The sequence below is a fragment of the Solanum lycopersicum genome, chromosome 1, assembly GCF_036512215.1.
Source record: "Solanum lycopersicum chromosome 1, SLM_r2.1".
Taxonomy (NCBI): Eukaryota; Viridiplantae; Streptophyta; class Magnoliopsida; order Solanales; family Solanaceae; genus Solanum; species Solanum lycopersicum.
The window spans coordinates 71,592,290-71,612,548 of record NC_090800.1 but is presented as its reverse complement, the minus strand read 5'-3'; the positions used below and the strand labels follow the sequence as shown (position 1 = coordinate 71,612,548).

Sequence of the window (20,259 nt, the reverse complement as noted above, 5' to 3'; positions counted from 1 at the left end):
GTGCCTATTTGAAACCAAATTCAGGATGCAATATTATGACTTTGCACTAGTGTACCTAACAGTGAAAGATTATATAAGGCCAATTGCTGTCCATCATAAAATAATTGCAAAAGTAATGGCATCCAGAATGCAGAAGGTTATACGGAGTATTACATGTGAGGGTTGAAGACATCATACTAGCACAGAAGTTGGTTCAAGCTTACACTCTACAAGGTGCATGGTTAAAATTTATCTTCAAAAAACCTATGAATTACTCACCTGAGTTTTGCACATGGCCTTCTGCAAAGGGGACCTACAACTCTGCACGAAGCTTTCATGGTGTTTTCTAAAGCATCAAGCCTACAAGAAAAGCTCAATATATTTCGAAACTATCTACATACCAGTAATGGGAGATAGAAAACCAACAACTCAAAAGAAGGTATACGAATCTTTCTTTTTCAAGTTCCTCTCAAGGAAAACAAAGAGGTTAATACTCTCTCTAGCTCATATTAATTGTATGACATGGGGTATATATATGATACGGTACAATATTAAAATATCCGATTTGGTGATTTCGGTTATGATTTCCAAAATACTATATTACAATACTAAAGTAATTCAATTAATATGCTTTGGTATTTTAAAGTTACGTTTCAATACTTGTAAATAAGTAATCATAATTTGATCAACTTCAAATTCTCAACATATAGTGGTATGATAAAAAAATAGGATTTTGACTTTTTAAAAAATGTCTCAATTACATCATACTAATACCTACACATGTAAAAATATTCAAAATAAACTATAAATAAATTCTCTTAATAAAATTTATTTTATAAAACATTTTTAAAAAATTCAGACTTCACCCCTTCCCGCTCCTTCCTAAAAGAAAAGATTGATATTATGTATACGAAATATAACATAAATAAAAATTTTATTTTAAATAAAGTCTTGCGGTGACAAGTAAAAAATATTTTTAATATGTATATATCTAACACAAAATGAGAAAAATAAATAATATCTAAATTATTATTTAGGGGGGAGGAGGAGGAGGAGGAGGAGGGGGGTGGGGGGAGTGTTCTATGGTGGGACGAAGTAATGGCGGGGTAAAAAAAATTTACATTTTATTTTATAACTTTTTAATCTTTAATCTAACAAATATTAATTATTTATTTAATTTTTGTTAAGGTGAAATATTTTATTTATGTGGAATGTGTGATAATTTAAATAAAAGATAGAGCGTATTCAGAGGTGGAACCAACATTAAGAATTTCAGGTTGCAAATTTCTTTTTAAATAGAAAGAGAGGAGGGTTGAACCGTAACTCTAGTGTGAAAATCATATGTATAGTCCGTTCCTTATTATTGAATCATCAATTCATTTTGTTAGGAGTTCACAAATTAATATACATATTATTTATTAATTTTTTAGTATAAATATTGAATCTATAAAAAAAATATTGAATTCATGCGAATCCACGAACCCCACCTAACTCCTCCTCTGATACGTGTTTCTCAAAGTGATAAGTAATAGATTAAATACAAAACTCACACTTCTAATAGTTTAATTGCGAAACTAAAAAATAATAATTTAAATGACCCTTTATCTCATTATTATTTTATTTTATTGTTCAAATGGTCGTACAAGTATCATGTAGACTTTCCTTGGTGACCAATCATTCAGAGACACAAACAGTGTACTAAAGGCGTCAAGAAGAAGGATTCAAACATGAAATATGAAGTGTTGGGATCATAGAAGATTCCTTAAGTCATATACACACTTGTCACTGGTCTTCTGCAAGTGCTCTATGATGTACCTTTTTCTTTTATTGGGATTAAAATTATATATTTTTTTAAAGTGAAGTATATATTAAACACGTATCTAAATTTTATATATATATATATATATATATTTTAATTTCATGGCATTGTTGTGAAGAGATCAAAAACACTTTTAAGAAAAAAACATCTTTTTAAGAAAACAAGATATTTAGTTGTAAAGTTATTTTACTTTTAAAGTATATCAAATTTAAAAAGTAAAGTTAAAAGAGTATATGCCTTTTTCTTTTTCTACTGTTAGTATATTAATGTTATTGTTTTAAACAATAAAATGTTGATATGGAGGTAAACTTTAATATGAAAAATGAGATTCAAAAACTTAAATTTAGATAATCATATTTTATTTGATCAAGAGAGTTACAGCCTGAATAAGTTGTGCTGAAATTATATATGAGTATGGTATGATAAATATTGTATATCATATTAAAATTGAATTTTATATCGAATTTTTAAATTATATAGATATGCATTTTACTTTTTCTTTTATATTCAATATAATATTTGATACTTATAAAATAAATACTAAAATGTTAAATACAGTATTGACCTATATTGTTAGATATGCAATTCATTATCTTATTATTATATTAACAAATAAATAAAATAACGTTAGAAGAAAATTAACTATTTAGACGCTGAAACTTTGATTACTACTTCATTCGATTGAAGTGTTCTTTTATGTAATTTATTAATAAAGAGAATCTATTGTACTTTTATTTGAATATTTCTATATATATAATATATTAATATATATAATTGAGTCATCATTAAAAGCATGAAAATCGTAATTTATATTTATTTATATAAATACTATTTTCTTTGTTCGAAATCATTTGTCATATTAAGCTTATCAAAAGTTAATTTGATTAATTTTCAAAGGTAAATTAGATTACATTAATTTAATATTTTAAACAAAAAAAATTACATATTCTAAAACTATATGAAAAGTACTATAAGTTACAATTTTTTGCATATTAATATGATGAAAAAATTCATCTTAAAATGTTAGTCAAAGTTTATATAATTTGACTCTAAAAATAGAAACCATGTCAAACAATACCGGACTGAGAGAGTATTATAAGTCAAACAATTATCATTTACCGGTAATTTATTTTGTCATAAAATATCAAAAATAAACTTCAAAAATACTAAACCATATAGAATTGGTTTTATATGATAAATGACATAATATTTTTCAAAATAAAAAATCAAAAATTTTAATACCACACCATACTATGTCATATCCACCCTAAATGAATGTATAGTTCTATATATAGATTTGACCAAGCCCTTGTGGACCAGTCTTTGTGTTTGTAGGAAAATGGAAATTCTCCTACATTATTAGGTTATATAGTGCAATTTTGGTTCTTATGGTAGATAACCTAATCAACTTCTACAAATAGACCACATACTCTTGCTACCTTCTTATTTTTATTTTTTAATTAATTGCTTGTTTAAAGCTAAGGGCCACACAAATATCATCTAGACTTTTCTTAATTAGTCGCTAATCATTCAAATGTACTCTTTTTGTCATTTTTTAAAATTATAGTGATATTAAAAAATTAAATAAATTTATCATTCTATTCTTATTCAATATTGTTTTAAGTTACTTTTCAATTAATAATAAAAATGTTAGATTTTAAAAATTAAAATGCTTTTGAACAAATTTATGAGTTTATTTTTAAAATCAGATTTTATAGAATAGTAAATGGAGAGAGAAATATCAATATATGAAATACTTCAATTAATATTAATTACTTATTAGTTTTTCTAAGTTGGCCAAAGTATATTCTTTTAAAACTACTTGACTATTCTATCAAAAGTATAATAGAAAAAATATAATAATTTATCCATTAATTTTATAAAATAACAAGTGTTATAATCTAATTATTTATAAAAAAAATTGACGTATAAAAACAAACTGCAGAACGAGAAGTAGTCAAACATGAAACATGAACTTTTTGTGGGTTCGTAGAACATTCCTAATATCATATGCCAAAAATCCAAATTGTCCATATACACTGCTCTTCTAATTCCAAAAGGCAGAGCTAAGGTACCTAAGTGGTTATGTTTATCTAAATTTCTTTCGTCAAAAAAATTAAATCATATAAATAATAATTAATGTTGAATTCTCTTATTTTTATATATTTTAAATCTTCTTACCAAATATATATTTTATTCTGCCATAAAAGTTTCTAATGTTTCTTTATTTAGGTTCCTATTCCTTGGTTGTTGTTGACTAAAACTTACAAGTACTTTTCCCTACTTTCTATTTTTTAAAATAGTGACTTGAGTACTGTGGTTTATTATTAATATATATATATATATATTTTTATCTCAATAAAAACAAAAACATTTGTTCACTTGTGCACAAATTAATATCCCATTCGTTTTGTTAGTTTGTAGTACTATATGCAACAAACACAATTTATGTACTTGTGCATGCAAATACAATATAGCAAGTACCAACACCAATTCACAATTATATTTAATATAAATACGCTGCATTGAATATTATTTCACTCATCTAGTTTTTATTTAAATAAATATTTTTTATCTCAATTTATATAATATTATTCAAATTCTAAAAGTTAAATAATTTAATTTTTATCATAAATTTGATATGGGGCATATGAATTAAACTTTTAGTTAATTTGACCTTTGGGCATTCCTCGTAGTCATAAGTGGTAAAGATACATAGTGAAGGTATTATTGTAATCAGGGTTAATTGGTGAATAAATATATATATTTTAAAATGTGAATAAAAAGATCATATCTTATTAGAAAACTTTATTTCCACTGATTTTTTTTTCTTTTTGGAAAAAATTCAGAAAAATATAGTTATTAACTATATATAATAACATATGCCAAAATAATTGAAAATACAACTTGGTATACCTCCAATATGTTATAATATACAAAATTGTCATACAAGTTTTTACAATAATATTTAAAAACTTGATATACTATATTATAAGAGGTATTTATATGCTCATATCTAATAATGTACAATATGGTACGCTAATTATGTCTTCATTGAATTTGAGAATCAGATTCATAGAAAAACATCTTAAAAGCTAGTGTAAACTACATAATTTGGTATACTTAACTATAATATATACATATTTTTACGTTTTCTTTTATGAAATTACGGCAATCCAAATTTATTCGATACGTAGTTCAGGTACATAAACAAATTTCAATTGCATGTATCTTATATATGCTACATGTAATTGATACATAATTAATACATCTAAGTCACTAAATATGTATCAGATACACGTATATAGCAATACACCTAATGAAATGCATTTAAGGAAATTAAATGCATGAATCAGATACATACTTTAAATACGTTAGTAATAGACACGTATTCTAATCCAGTTAATTAATAATTTTGATTTATATAAGATTTTCAAATCAAAATTTGTATTTAATTCAAAAACAACAATATACTTTTATCATATTATTCAACACTAATAATAGAAAAATTGCATAAATTGATAAGTTTTAATAAATAATTATAGATTTTAGATATACTTTTTATTTATTACCACTTATAGAAATATTATGTTAAATCTGCAATATGTATTAAAATTGAATTATGTATGCAATTTATATGAATTATAATTTTTTTTGAAAATATATTATGTTTGTTTGGTAAAAATTAGACACATTGTATTATAAGTGTATTAAAATGTATGATAAATGTATTAATTATCATTAAAACTTGTATTATATGTAAATTATAAACTGTTCTTTGTAATATGCATTAAACTTGTATTATAAATAAATTAAAAATGATTAAATAAAAAAATATTATTGCTATAAATGATAAATATTTTTTATTCATAGTATATTTATATAAATTTCCCAATAATAATCATCTAGAATGCACGAACGTGCTGTTCTCTAAACATGAAAATTGAAAATAAAATTAAGAAAAATTCAAAACTCAAAGAAACAAATTCAAATTTCTGAAATAATTATCTTTTTCACTTTTTTGTTGCAAAAATTAAATGGACGAAACTTAGATATTTTTGAATTTTTAGAAATTGTTAGACAAAGTATATTTAAAAATCTTGGAGTGATTTCCTTCTTATATTAAGCATTTGGTTAGAGTCCTTAATTAATCATGCATCCAGAGTTTGTCAACTTCTAATCTATATATCCTCACACGAAAATATAATAAAAAAAAATATCCAAAATATCGCATACTTGTTACTAAAACTTCAACTCACACTAAAATTTCTAATTCAAGCTCCACAATAAATAACCTTTTTTAACAACAATATCCACTGAAAGCAAACCTTGACGATTTCCCTTTATTCCTTTTAAACCCATTCTCATCTTAAGAAATCATGATTACATTAAAATATTTAAGGTTTAAATTAATCCATATTGGCTTTAATTTTGCAAAAAATAAATAAAAAATACAAAATTATGCCCCCAAGTGGGGTTAGAGTTGAGAGTAGGTCTTTAACCATACATGGTTAATAACGTTACAACCATGGTTAGTTATTATCATCATCTTCCTTGAACACATTGACCTCTCCTCCCTATTTATCTCCTAAATTCATCTCAAATTTTCACTTCCATTTTTGTTTTCTCTACTGAAAAAAAATCCATGGAGTATCCAACATTAGACATAAATGTTGTCTCCGGAAAAGATCTCAACAAGGTCAATCTCATCACAAAAATGGATGTATACGTCGTCGTTTCAATCTCCGGCGCCGATGACGACAGATCTAATCAGAAAACCAAAACCCACGTTGATCATGACGGTGACAATAACCCTACCTGGAATTTCCCCATCAAATTCACCATAGATGATAGCCCTGCTGTTCAAAACCGTTTGCATCTTGTTTTCAAGCTTCGATGTCAAAGGGCGCTTGGAGATAAAGATATTGGACAAGTTGAGGTACCCATCAAAGAGCTTCTCGAATCTTCCAATACCACTAAACAATTTGTAAGTTATCAAATCAGAAAACCTTCCGGTAAACCCAAAGGTCAACTCACTTTTTCCTATCAATTTAGTGATAAGATCACCGGTAATACTGTCGTTGATTCTAAAATTGAAAACCCCGTTACTGCTTATCCGGCGGCAAATCCAACCCCGATGGTGGGATCCACTTCTGTGTACCCACCAATACCGCCGCCGCAGCAAGGTCCAAGTGGGCTATACCCACCGCCTCCGATCTACGCTTCTGGTGGGAGTGGTCCTGCTCCTCCACCGCCGGTGGCATATCCACCATCTGCAACGGCAGGTTATCCACCGCAACCGATGGGTTATCCACCAGTTGCAGCGGGAGGATATGGATATGGATATCCACCGGTGGCGGCATATACTCCGCCACCGCAGTATGGATATCCACCTCATCAAGGTGGACATGGATATGGGTATCCACAGGTGCAACGGCCGCCGAAGAAGAATAATAATAACATGGCGTTAGGATTAGGGGCGGGTTTGCTTGGTGGAGCACTTGGAGGAATGATAATCGGAGATGCAATATCAGATGTTGGAGGAGGTTTTGATGGTGGATTTGGTGATGTTGGGGGATTTGATTTTTGATTTTTTTTTTTTTTTAGTTTTAATTCGAGTGTTTTTATTTCATGAGTAGAAATTAGTTCTTGTGAAAATTGTGATATTATGAATTTTTTGATAACATAAATAAATAATTATTGAATGTATGTATTATCTATTTGAGTTGATTATTTTGGTTTTCTAAATGTAAGCAATTTCATTAACTTTGCTTCGAATCTAAAATTATAGCTCAATGAGTCGTGTGATACAAGTGGTTAAAGCTCAAATTTGTTGGCATGCCATATCATTATATTTTTTTAATAATAGATTAATTTAATTTATTGAACTTATTTAATTAAAATAATAATTATATTATTCTTATTTTATTTTTGTTATAAATACATTAAATTAAGTAGATTGTCCATTAAGCTTATCATAAACTTATTCTTATCATGAATAAGACTGGTCAACGGACCGGAACCGAGTCACCGGATCGGAATGAATCGGTACCGGACCGGACTGGAGTCCGTTGACCGGAATTTTGACCGGTACCGGGATGAACCGAACTGGAATTACCGGGATGGTTCATCGGTTCCGTCCCGTTCCACTATATACCGGGACGGAACCGGAATGAACTGGAACGGACCGGGATGGAACGGGACGGGATTAACGGGACGATATTTTTTAAATTACGAAAATATAATTTTTTTTTTATTTTTTAAGTATAAATTAATAGTTTTTAAATTTATACTATAATTTTTAACTTAAGTTTATTTTAAAGATATTTTATTAATTTTTTTGATTATTGTTAAGTTTGCAAGTAATCTAATAAAATTTTCAAAATTTAAATCTTTTGAAGTTTAAACTTTATAAGTTATTACTTATATTCATTAATATTTATTTTATAAGTTATATTTATAACTTGTATCTTGTAAATATTAAATAAATAAAATTTGTAATTTTAAAAAAGTAAATTAAAATAAGGATAAAACAATTACAAAAATTAAAAAATATCAATTTAATTTATTTAAATTTGTAACAAATTACAATTTCAATTTACAACTATTAGTAGAGTACATAGCTTACGCAGCCACCTTCTAGGAAGGATTCTGTTTCAACTATGTCTCGAATGTAATACTAATAGTTGTATAGTCCCATAAATTCTCTTTCTAACACAGCTAGGGATTGATTGTGATCAACTTCTGGTCTTGGTAAAGCTCGTTGACGATCTTGAATTTCGATGCCATCATCACTACCACATCCAATAGCTGAATCTATGAAAAGTTCAAATTGACTATCTAACTTTGGAAGTCCTTGATTTCTACGCTCAGCATTTATCCAGTCTCTAAATAACACTGATATCTCCAGGCTATCTTCTGCTAACGAATATCTGTGGTCTCCAATTTGAAATCTTGCCGCGCTGAAAGCTGCCTCCGAAGCTACTGATGATCCTTGAATTGCAAGCACATCCTTCACCATCCTACTAAGTTTTGGATATTGAGCTCCACGATTTCTCCACCAGTTCAATAGTTCCGGTATACCATTATCGTTTGTAATATCATCTGTACCCTGTTCAAGATATTTAACAAATTCACATTTATTAGAAGAGTCAAGACCAAGTTTATGTTTCACTCGTCCATGAGCACCTACTTGATTCGTAGACATTTGGGGATTTTCAACATTATCTAAGAATGAATATTTATCATACATTTCTTTTGCAAAGTATTTTATACTATTTTGACATGTTACCAAATCAGGTTCTTCTTCAGGTTGAATATCTAAATTCTGATAAATGCATTCAACTAAAGCTTTTGCACCATATTCTTTATATTCGGGGTTGAAAAGAAGTGCAGTTAAATAAATTTGAGGAATAGGAGAAAAATATTTTTTAAATTTTGTAATCATAACTTCAATAGCAGAGGTGAATAAAGTATTTGTTTTATATTCAGAAAAAATAGATGAAATCTCACATATGTGATTAAAATTTCAGAAATAGTACGATAATATATTCCAGAAAAAATTTTAGTAGCATCATAAAATGATTTCAAAAATATTCTAAGTTCATTTACTTCATCCCAATCACTATCATTAATTTTAAATTCAGGATAAGCATTATGGTTATTAAATAGCGTAGTAATAGGTTGCCTATATGCATAAGCAACTTCAAGCATATCATAAAAGGAATTCCATCTAGTTTTTACATGCTTCGGAACTTTTCTAAACGGAAGTTTAAATGCATTACAAAGTTCTTTAAATTGATTAATTCTACTACTACTATTCATATGAAAAATGTAAAAACAAGCATTATCAATTTTATCACAACTATTTTCAAATAATTTCACACCGTCACTAACAACCAAACTTAATATATGTGCGGCACATCTAACATGAAAAGCATATTTACTAATAGGACAAAGTGTAGGTTCTAGCAAATTAATAGCATTTAAATTAGTAGAGGCATTATCTAAAGTAATACTAACGACTTTATCACAAAGACCAAAAAAATCTAAAATTTCCAACACAGTAGTAGCAATATAAATTTCGATTTTTTTCTTTTGACAAATTTTATAACCAATAATTCTTTTTTGTAAATTCTAATTATAATAGATCCAATGCGCAGTAACAGTTAAATAATCAAAACCATTAGGACTACGACCCATATCAGTAGTAATAGCAACTCTACAATCCATTAGTTCAAAATAGGCACGTAAATATTGACAATGTTTTTCTTGAAATTCGAAAATATCTCTTTTTACCATGCTTCTTGATAAACCTTGAAAACTATGATTATATGTTTCACGAATATAAGCAATAAAACACGGATGTTCTCCAAAACTAAAAAGTAAACCACAAACAACAACCATTTTAGCAAAGTTTTCACGATCACGATCCTTGTTATAGGTTCGATGTGTAAGAGGACCACTTGGGTTCGAAGTATTTAACTCACTTTGAACCATATTTGATCCTCTAACCGATTCTTCAACATTACAATTTCCAACAACTTCAAGAGAAGACATATATGCAAATCACTCTTTACTATGCTTATTAATCAAATGTTTTTTAATCCCCCCGTTGAACCTCTCGTCCCACCAGATGTATATTTAAAATGTTGTTTACAAAGATTACATATACTAAAAGTTTTTTCTTCATTCAAATAACAAAATTTCCACACATGTGATTTTAAAGAACGTTGTACCTTGGTCTTACCTCTAGTTGGAATAATAGGGGGACGAGTAGTTCCAACCGGAGGTGGAGCTTCAATACCTATACTATTGACTGTATTGAGGTCGGCGGCGGGGCTAGTCGGTGTATCATCTAAATCTACTTCTTCATCTAAATTTAATTGTTCATCCGTTTCCACTTCTTTATTTTCTTGATTAATACCATAATGTCTTTCATAGAGTTCATGGGGAGTCGGACTATCTGAATTAATATTTATAGGACCGGGACGGGAAAAACTAGTTTCATTCATATGCGTAAATTCATTTGTATTTATTCTAACAAGAGGAATTTTAGATTTAGACGAACTAGCACCTTTGTTAGTTTTTTTAACTAATTTTTTTACTGATTCTACTAGACCTTTTTTACTTCCACTTTTTTTAGAAGACTCCATGATATAAAATTATAAATTATAAAATACGAAACTTAACAAGAACAATAATATAACAAGAACAACTTACAAGTTAAATAATAAATACAAAAAATAAATATAAGATTAGAGAGTGGAACGAAGTTACCAAACGTTTGTGTAAGAACAAACGATTATAATGAAAATTAAAATATTGATGTCGAAACTTGAAATTTGAAGAAGATTCCTCCTCCGAAATACACCAAATGACCAAATGATATAAGTTATAAATGTGAATGTAATTTGGAAATATATATTCTCTCAAATACTCAGACTTATATTTGTAAGTTGTAAACTTGTAATTTGTCTATAAAATTTTTACACACAACTCTAATTTATACAACAAAAAAATTAGCCGTTTTAATTTTTCCGTTTAAACTTTAAAGTTGTTCTCGGGAAAAGGGTAGGGGGGGGGGGGGGCTTCCTGCACTGCAGCTGCAGTGCAGCTTTATGCAGACTGCAGTCTGCAGGCTGCAGGGGCGGGAAGGGCGGGCAGGGGCGGGAAATTTGAAAAAATTTAAATTTTAAAATATAATTTATAAAAAATATAAATATAAATTATATAAAATATAAAATATAAAAAAATTAATATATATTAAATAAACCGGACCGGAACCAGAACCGGAATGAACCGGGATGAACCGGTACCGGTACACCGGTACGAAACTACGATTCCGTTCCGTTCCGTGTACCGGTTTAGACTATCCCGGCCCGTCCCATAGGCAACCGAAACGGGACGAACCGGAACGAATCGGAACGGTACCGGTACATCCCGTTCCGTTGCCCAGTCTTAATCATGAATATGTACTCCCAAGGTGATGAATCTTTTTGGGATAGAAATGTATCTACTAATGTGACAATAAACATGGTGACCTTTTGGTTGATTTCACTACCTATAAATAGAGATATCATTTACCATTGTAATATACACTTGAATAAGAAGAAAATTCATCTTCTTCTATATACTTCTCTTGTCTTCTTCTCTTTATGATTATATTCTTATGAACTTGATTTTATAACACGTTATCAGCACGAGTCTCTATCCAATTGAGAGTGAGTTCTTGTTTTTCTTTAGCTCATATTTTGGTTGATCTCGTTATGAAGATCAACGTATTATACGCATAAAATCAGGTATGTATTTTCTAAAATATTTTATGATTTAGAATAAAATAGTATTCAGTCACTAACAATTATCAGGAACCGAATACATATACTACTATTGGTTGAATATGACATTCTATACAAAACTTCTTAAATGGAAGAAGGTATAAAATTTTAATAGCATGAGTTTGAATATTATTTTGATTATTTTGAAAGACTCAAAGAATAAATAATGTTGTACTTCGGTTTATTATACCGTTGGTTAAGAGTAAGACATCATGTTAAAGTCCGGATGCACCATAATGAAAAATATTTGAGGATAAGACGATAGGATCAAGTTCTATCGCACCAAAAGGGTAAGACATCAATTAGAGTTTTGATGCACCGTGATTGGGTTCAGGTCCCATAGAATTATGGCGTAACACGCCTTATATGGGTAAGACATTGAGTTTGAGCCAATGCACCATAGCGATGATAAAATGATGACTAAGAAAAATAATGTATTTTTGATGAAATGTCTTGAAATTCATCATATTGAATTTGCTCCATTCCTTGAAAAGAATGTGGTAGCAACATATGATAACTCTGAAATCCGCCTGTTGACTTGCTCCATTCAATCATATTAATGTGGTAGCAGTGAATGATTAGTCTGAAAGATGACAAATAATTAATGATATGAATAAAGGCGTGGAGGGACAGAATTATAATAGTCATCATTGTGGTAATGATAAAAGGAAGAACACTATGAGTTCTTCAAATAGTCCTTCAAAATGTGAAGGCAATTTTTATTATCAAAATGGTGTGAAAGGTCATTAGACTTGTCAATGTTGTCAACCCAATAATTTGACAAGTTTATAAATCCTCTATCATGATACAAGAAGATAAAGTGATGGTACACTTGATCTTTCAAAGTGATGTTGAGGTGTGTCATGAAAATATGATGAATTTTAAGAGAATGAGTCCATATGTGATAAAATCATTATGTGTTGGATATATGCCACAACTCACCTCTATGGAAGGTTTGAGAAAAAAATGATATATGTCACTTCTCATCTCTACGGGAGATTTGAGAGAAAATAAATTTTATTTGGCAGAAATGGCTAATTGTATTGTACGTTTTATACGTCACTATGGTATGTTTATTGTGAACTACCGAAAGGGCAAAAGAAAGAAATAGTTCTTGCCTATAAGGGTTGTGGTCATTATTGTGTGGCAATACAAATTAGTCATTGATGGTGTACCTATGGTACAACAAAAGTAAAGCAAGAAAGACGTCTTGCTCGTAATGATTTTGACCATGACAATAATAATATAATTTCCCCTTGAAGGAGATGCTCACCATAGGGCTGGTGTCATGCAATATGTGATAGTACACAAAATTAATTGCAAGCTCTAACGAGTTGTGCTATTATCAGAGGAATATATTGGGGTTGTAGTAAGTCTCAAAAGAAACTTTTTAAGTTTTGGATGAATTGAAAATAAATATTGAGACTATAAATCACTACAACCGAAGAGGGTTATAAATGTTTATGTAAAAGATTACCCCACTTTTCCTCTTGTTTGTTCCATACAAACATGTACATGCTGATGAAATTACATGTGAAAGTAAATTATAAGTCTACTAAAATAAAGATCAGTTGGCATGACTGGTTGACCATTCAGATTAAATGTAATGCAAACGTGATTGAGAATTCAGGTGATTTATATGATGAAGAAATAAAGATTCTTCAAGAATTCTCTTGTGTTGCTTGTTGTCTTGATAAAATGATCATTGTACCAGCTAAGGTTGGGATTCTAATCCCCTAAAATTTTTGGAACATATAAAAGGGTAAATATGGGGTCGTTCACCTGTCATGTGGATCATTTGCAACTATATGATTGATGCATCTATGCGATGGTCACATGTATTTTGTTGTCAACTTACAAATTGTTTTTTGTAAGGTTGTTTGCTCGAATTGTTAAAATTAAGAGCACAGTTCTAAACTATGAAATTATATTGATAATACTGGTTGATTTAGCAGAAATTATATGCCTCTAATTATAGCTAAATCATGGCTATGAGAACAAAACTCCCAAATAAGATTTGGTATGAGATAATTTTATTTAACATGTAGCAACACATGTATGCATCAAGCCAACAAGGTTTCCTCATTAAAATTGGTTCAGGGTCAGGAACCATATAATTTTCATCTAAAATGTTGAATGTGCGGTTATGATTTTAATTGCTCCACCACGCACAAAGATGAACTTCCAAATAAGGTTGGAATGAATGTTAGATTTTCTAACATTAGGGGGAGAGATGATTGACAGCTGAAAATTATGTGTGAGGTTAATTATGAATTATCTAGATCCTCGTTAAATAAATATGTGAACTTAAAGTTCAAGAAATAATTCAGTTGCATAATGTTGCAAATCAGTTGCCAGATGAATGCACTGACCCTATGATATAATTCAGCTGCAAATGCTCCAATTTGAAGTCTTTGAAGGACAGAGTCTGATACGCCGGAAGCGTAATACACCAATCGATTCCAAATATAAAATTCCTTGAAGAAGGAAGGAGCAAATGATCAATATGGTCATGATAATGAGGCAGTGTCATAAAAGAGCACATTGACATAACACTTCATAAAATCTTGAAAAAGGTTCAGGTACCTGAAATAATAAAAAATGAAGAGATCTCGATAAGTTATGTCTTGTTGGAATCGATATCAAATAACCGTCGACGGTATCTTTGATATGAGGTAGCGCTCAATGATATAAATTTTTCACGAGGATCTTGAATTCAAATCTGTCATATAGTGTGGACAGATAAATGGTTGGCCAAGTAAAATGCACAATTCAATGATATTTTGTTTCACTTAGAAAAGTGAAATTTTGGACTGGTAGTCCATAAATCAAGGTATAATGTCAGTGGGGTACAAATAAATTATTATGCGATTGTATAACCGTAAGATATCAAATATGGTTTGTGCCTTGGGGCATAAAGGTTTATCGCAAAAATCCTGACATTATTGGAGATGTTTTCTCCCTTGGTGGATTCAATGAGGTTTATTTTGATCTGCCAATATATGAAAAACTTGAATGCATGTAATGAATAATTGTAATGTCTAGCTAGACAATGAAGGTTATATGAAAATCATTGAAACAATCGAGATGTCTGAAGCATATAAGAGTTTGAAAGAAACTTTTTCAATAAAGCTTCAAGAATCCTTATATGGATTAAAATAGTCAAGGAAGAAAAATGGTACAAAAGAATGACCCTAATTGTGCTTGTATTTTTATGAAAAGGTCTCGGTAAGATAAAATTTTGTCTTGACCTACAGATTGATAATTTGACAAATGAAATATTTGTCTAACAGTGCACATACACTGAAAAGTTTTGATGCAATTTTATATGGATAAATCGCATTCATTGAGTACCCCAATGATTATGAGATCACTTGACATGAATGATGATTCGATTTGATCTCAAAAGAAGGATGAAGAGTTTCTTGGTGATGAAACTCCATCTTGGTACAATCAGGGCACTAGTGCATCTTACTAACAATATTTAACCAGATATTTATTTTGCAGTAAATTTACTGCCAAGATTCAGTTTCTCCCTAATAAAAGGACATTGAAATGGTGTTAAGCACATGATTGAATATCCTCGAAGGACCATAGTTATGAGTTTATTCTATTCCGAGAAATCCAAGACAAAATTGATTGGTTACGTAGATGCAGAATATTTATCTGATCCGCATAAAGCTTTATCTCAAGCACGCTATGTGTTTGCATGTGGAGGCACAATAATATTCTGGCGATCAATGAAGCAAATGTTGCTATGCAGAAATAAAAGTCCTCCATGAAGCAAGTCGAAAGTGCGTCTGGTTGAGATAAATGACACACCATATTCAAGAAATGTGTGATTTTTCTTTGAAAAAGAATATACCAACCACAATGTACGAAGATTGGAGACATTATCATAAAAATTTAAGTGATGTTTTAATCAGGGGGAGTATAATACGCGTTGCTCTCTTTTTCCCTTGACCGAGGTTTTTTTCCACTGGATTTTCCTGGCAAGGTTTATAATGAGGCAACAAATAGTGCGTATCAAAAGATATGTGTACTCTTTTTCCTTCACTAGAATTTTTTCCCACAGGGTTTTTCCTAGTAAGGTTTTAACGAGACACATTATCTATGGACATCTAAGGGAGAGTGTTATAAATACATCGAATTAAGTGGATTGTCCATTAAGCTTATCATAAACTTATCCTTATCATGGATATGTATTCCCAAGGTGATGAATCTTTTTGGGATAGAAATGTATCTACTAATGTGACATTAAACATGGTGACCTTTCGGTTGATTTCTCTACCTATAAATAGAGATATCATTCACCATTGTAATATACACTTGAATAAGAAGAAAATTCATCTTCTTCTATCTACTTCTCTTGTCTTCTTCTCTTTATGATTATATTCTTATGACTTGATTTTATAACAATTTTTAATTTATTAAGAATAAATTTTATATTTAAAATCTTTTATCAAAATTAAATTTTTTGTTTTTTATGTTATGAAGAATACATTTTTAAAATATATTATAATTTTCTTAATTTTGAATACTTATAAACACTTATATTAAAAACAAATAAGTCTTTAACACTAATTTATATCAATTAATCATAAGTTGTATAATAAATCAATTATATCAAAGGTCAATTAACTATTGCAATAATATTAATTGTATATTTTGTAATTCATGCTTCTGATATTATTTTTTTTAAAAAAAGAAGAAAGTGAATAATGTTATATTTTTTATCCATTACAAATACTAAATACCTCAAAAGTCTACTTAAATTCTAGTTGATATGCGCTGTCATTAAATAATTATTTTAAAAAAGTAATAGACCTACTTAATTTATCAAACTTATGTCTCTACAAAATATTTTTTAATAAAAGTATTTAGATAAATTTGTAAGGTTGACAAAAAAATTGGTAGGAAAAAGATTTTTTTTTTAATTTTGTTTTATTCATTTTTTCTATAGTATATATATATTATACTATAACTTTTTATACAATTAATATCAATAAATAAACTAGTAATTAATTGAATTTACAATTTGATTCGATAGTATACATATTATATGAGATTAATATACTGATAAATAAAGATCAAAATTTTATTTTCTATAAATATTATTCACTAACTATTTTCTTTTAAAAAAAGATACTATAAGTATATACGGATTTCAAAGCACCCAAATAATTTTTTTTTAATCATTATTCAATCTTTAATATTATTAATTTACTATACAACTTATGATTAATTGAAGTAATTTAGCGTTAATGAGTGATTTGTATATCAATATCTTTCGAATGTATGTGTTTATTAGTATTTAAAATTGATGAGATTATATTACGTTTTAAAAACACATTCTGCATAACATAAAAAAATAAAAAGTTTAGTTATGATAAAAGATTTTAAGCATGAAAAATTATTTTTAATAAATTAATTTAAAAAATTAAAATAATATGATCATTATTTTAGTTAAATGAGTTTAATGAATTAAATTAGTCTATTATTAAAAAAAGATTTTAATGACATGTAATGCCAACTAGGAGAGTGATGCTTTTGAATTGTCAAGTATATTTGGAGGAAAATAGTGATAGTTGGGTGATGTTTTGGTCCTAAATGAAACATAAATGATATTTTAAGGTAATTCCCTTAACTTGAGTGACTATTTGGAGAATTGACTCGAATATTAGGTAAATACAAAATTGATCTCAAAAGAAGAATCAATTTGATCTATCAACAAAATTAACTTATTTATGGACAATTCCAACAGAAACATTAGTAATTTATTTTTTTTATTTTAATTTATGTGATATGTTTTTTTTAGAGAGTAAAATTATTTAATGTTAATTAATTTTTTAAAATAAAATTTTAAGTAAAATAAAAATAGTATAAGTCACTATGATCAACATGAAAATAATGTATAACAAATAATCATCAAGCTCACGTGAAGACAAACTATCACTTACACTTTGTTTATTCTAAAGGTTTTGAGTTCACAAGAATATTCGTCTTTGCCATTTTCTAAAACACCTCAACCGTTGAAACTTGTGTTCTTTTATCTGCTCTCGATATTTTTTATTAGGTATGAAATTTGTTAAGTCATATTTGTATGATGTATTATTTAATTGATAAATATGTTGGGATTAGGGATGTACGAGTTAAAATGTAAATTCAATTAATTTGATGAATCAAATTAAATTAGAAAAAAATAATTTGTGATTTGATTTAATTAGTTTGGGGGTTGGAAAAATAAAGACTGACGACTTTTGATTTGATTTGGTATTAGAAGAAAAAAATCAAATTGAACCCAAACAAAATCGAAGACACGATCTTATATAGTATAATTTTATTTTATTTATGATCTTATTTGTTGGTATATTTTTAGTTAGTTTATAGTTTTCAATGTTTATACATTTTATTTCAAATTTGGACTTGTAAATATGTTATTTTGTATTAAGATCCGAAGTTATAAATATATTGTTATAGTTTTTCAAATTCGAAGTTAACAATTTATTTTGGAGTAAATATTTTTTGTATTCAATTTGCATCTAGCCTTTAACCTTATTAGTGTAGCAGCACAGTGGACATTGACATTTCAAAAGAAATATTTGTACTCATGTGAATTTACAGTCTTTTCAAAAAAGTTTATTCACTTAACATTTTTCTAATTTAATTTATTACACAGCTAATGAAAAAATATTTGATCGCTTTTTCAAATACCGTATAGTTATAAAAAAATTGAAAAATCCAAAAAAATTGACTAAAGTCAAAATTGGAAAAACTAATTTTATATAATTTAATTTAATTTTTAAATTTAATAAATCAACATAATTAATTTTAAACTTTTTAAATTAAAAAAAAAAAATCATATCGGCCTATGTACATTACTAGATGGATCCACCTGCCAAGGACAAGGGCATCTATTAAGTTCTTTCAACCATTTTTTTGTTATATTCTTATTTCAATACAATTTTTGTTTTTATTTTTTTTAAAAATGTCTTTTTTCTTAACTAATCTAAATAAGTTTATGTTTTTTGATTTTTTTATTTTTAATTTTACACGTAGTTCAATTTACTTTTTATATTCATTTTTAATGTTTTACCTTAGTTAATCTAATTAGTTTATGTTTTTTATTTTTTGTTTTACACTTATTTTAATATATGTTTTATTTTAATATTTTTAAATTTTTTTTCTTAACTAATCTAATTAGTTTATGTTTTTCATTTTCTATTTTTTATTTTACACATATTTTAATATATTTTTTGTTTCTATTTAGAATCATTGTTTCATTCTTAACCGATCTAATTAGTTTAGGTCTTTTTCTTTTTTTAAGTAGTTATTTCAATTTAATTTTTTATGATCATTGTATAAGTTTTTATTTTACTATATTAATTTTTTTCTATTTTATGAATATTTTAATAAATAGTTGTCTATATTTAATTTTTCGTTTATAAAATCAAGATATAAATAATTATTTCAATTCAAACAACTATTTTTTTAAATCAAAAGTATAAATAAAATTTAGAAAGACACAAGAAGTTTTTTAAGAAATAAATTAATAAAATTATCATTTTTATTTATAATTTTCTAAAAAACGAATAAGAAAAGTAGATAAATGAAATATATATTAAATTTCACTTAACCTGAATTTCAAGAATAAAAAATATCATATAGAAAAACTATATATTTATGTGGTGTGTTTATGAATTTTTTTCATACTTTTCATGAATAAAATTATTAAACTATGAAAGTGTAAAATTCGAATCAATGATTGTAAAAGAAATCAAATAAAAAATAGTAACAGAAAGGGAGGGAGAAATCGTCATAAAAGAAGTCATTTTTTGAAATGGCAGTTATCAAAGGATAAATGAAGGCTTATATAAAGTTTGCAATGATTCACTCCCTTGCTCCTTTCTATCTTTTGTTTCTCATTCATGGGATTTAAAATAAGTGTTAAAAACTCATTGGTGAGGATTAGAAAAAGCATGTGCTAGGAGAAGTTTCCATCTTTTGCGTATGATATTTATATATTTGTATCATTACTGGCGGAGCCAAAAATAAGCGTGTTAAATGTTATTTATTTAATCTAGAAATTCTATTATGAATGATCTCAACATTTGTCCATATCAC

At 27.9% G+C, this 20,259-nt stretch overlaps 1 protein-coding gene and 1 long non-coding RNA gene across 2 annotated transcripts; both read left to right on the top strand.

The window, feature by feature from the left end:
• LOC138348995 (uncharacterized) lies at positions 1–1,858 on the top strand. Its single transcript, XR_011221483.1, has 2 exons — positions 1–418; positions 1,626–1,858. It is a non-coding gene; the product is annotated as an uncharacterized lncRNA (long non-coding RNA).
• Positions 1,859–6,035: 4,177 nt separating this feature from the next.
• Positions 6,036–7,507, top strand: LOC101256625 (protein SRC2-like). Its single transcript, XM_004229266.5, has one exon. It carries the CDS (start codon positions 6,444–6,446, stop codon positions 7,386–7,388), a length of 945 nt encoding a protein of 314 aa, XP_004229314.1. The 5' UTR covers positions 6,036–6,443; the 3' UTR covers positions 7,389–7,507.
• The last annotated feature ends 12,752 nt before the right edge of the window (positions 7,508–20,259 follow it).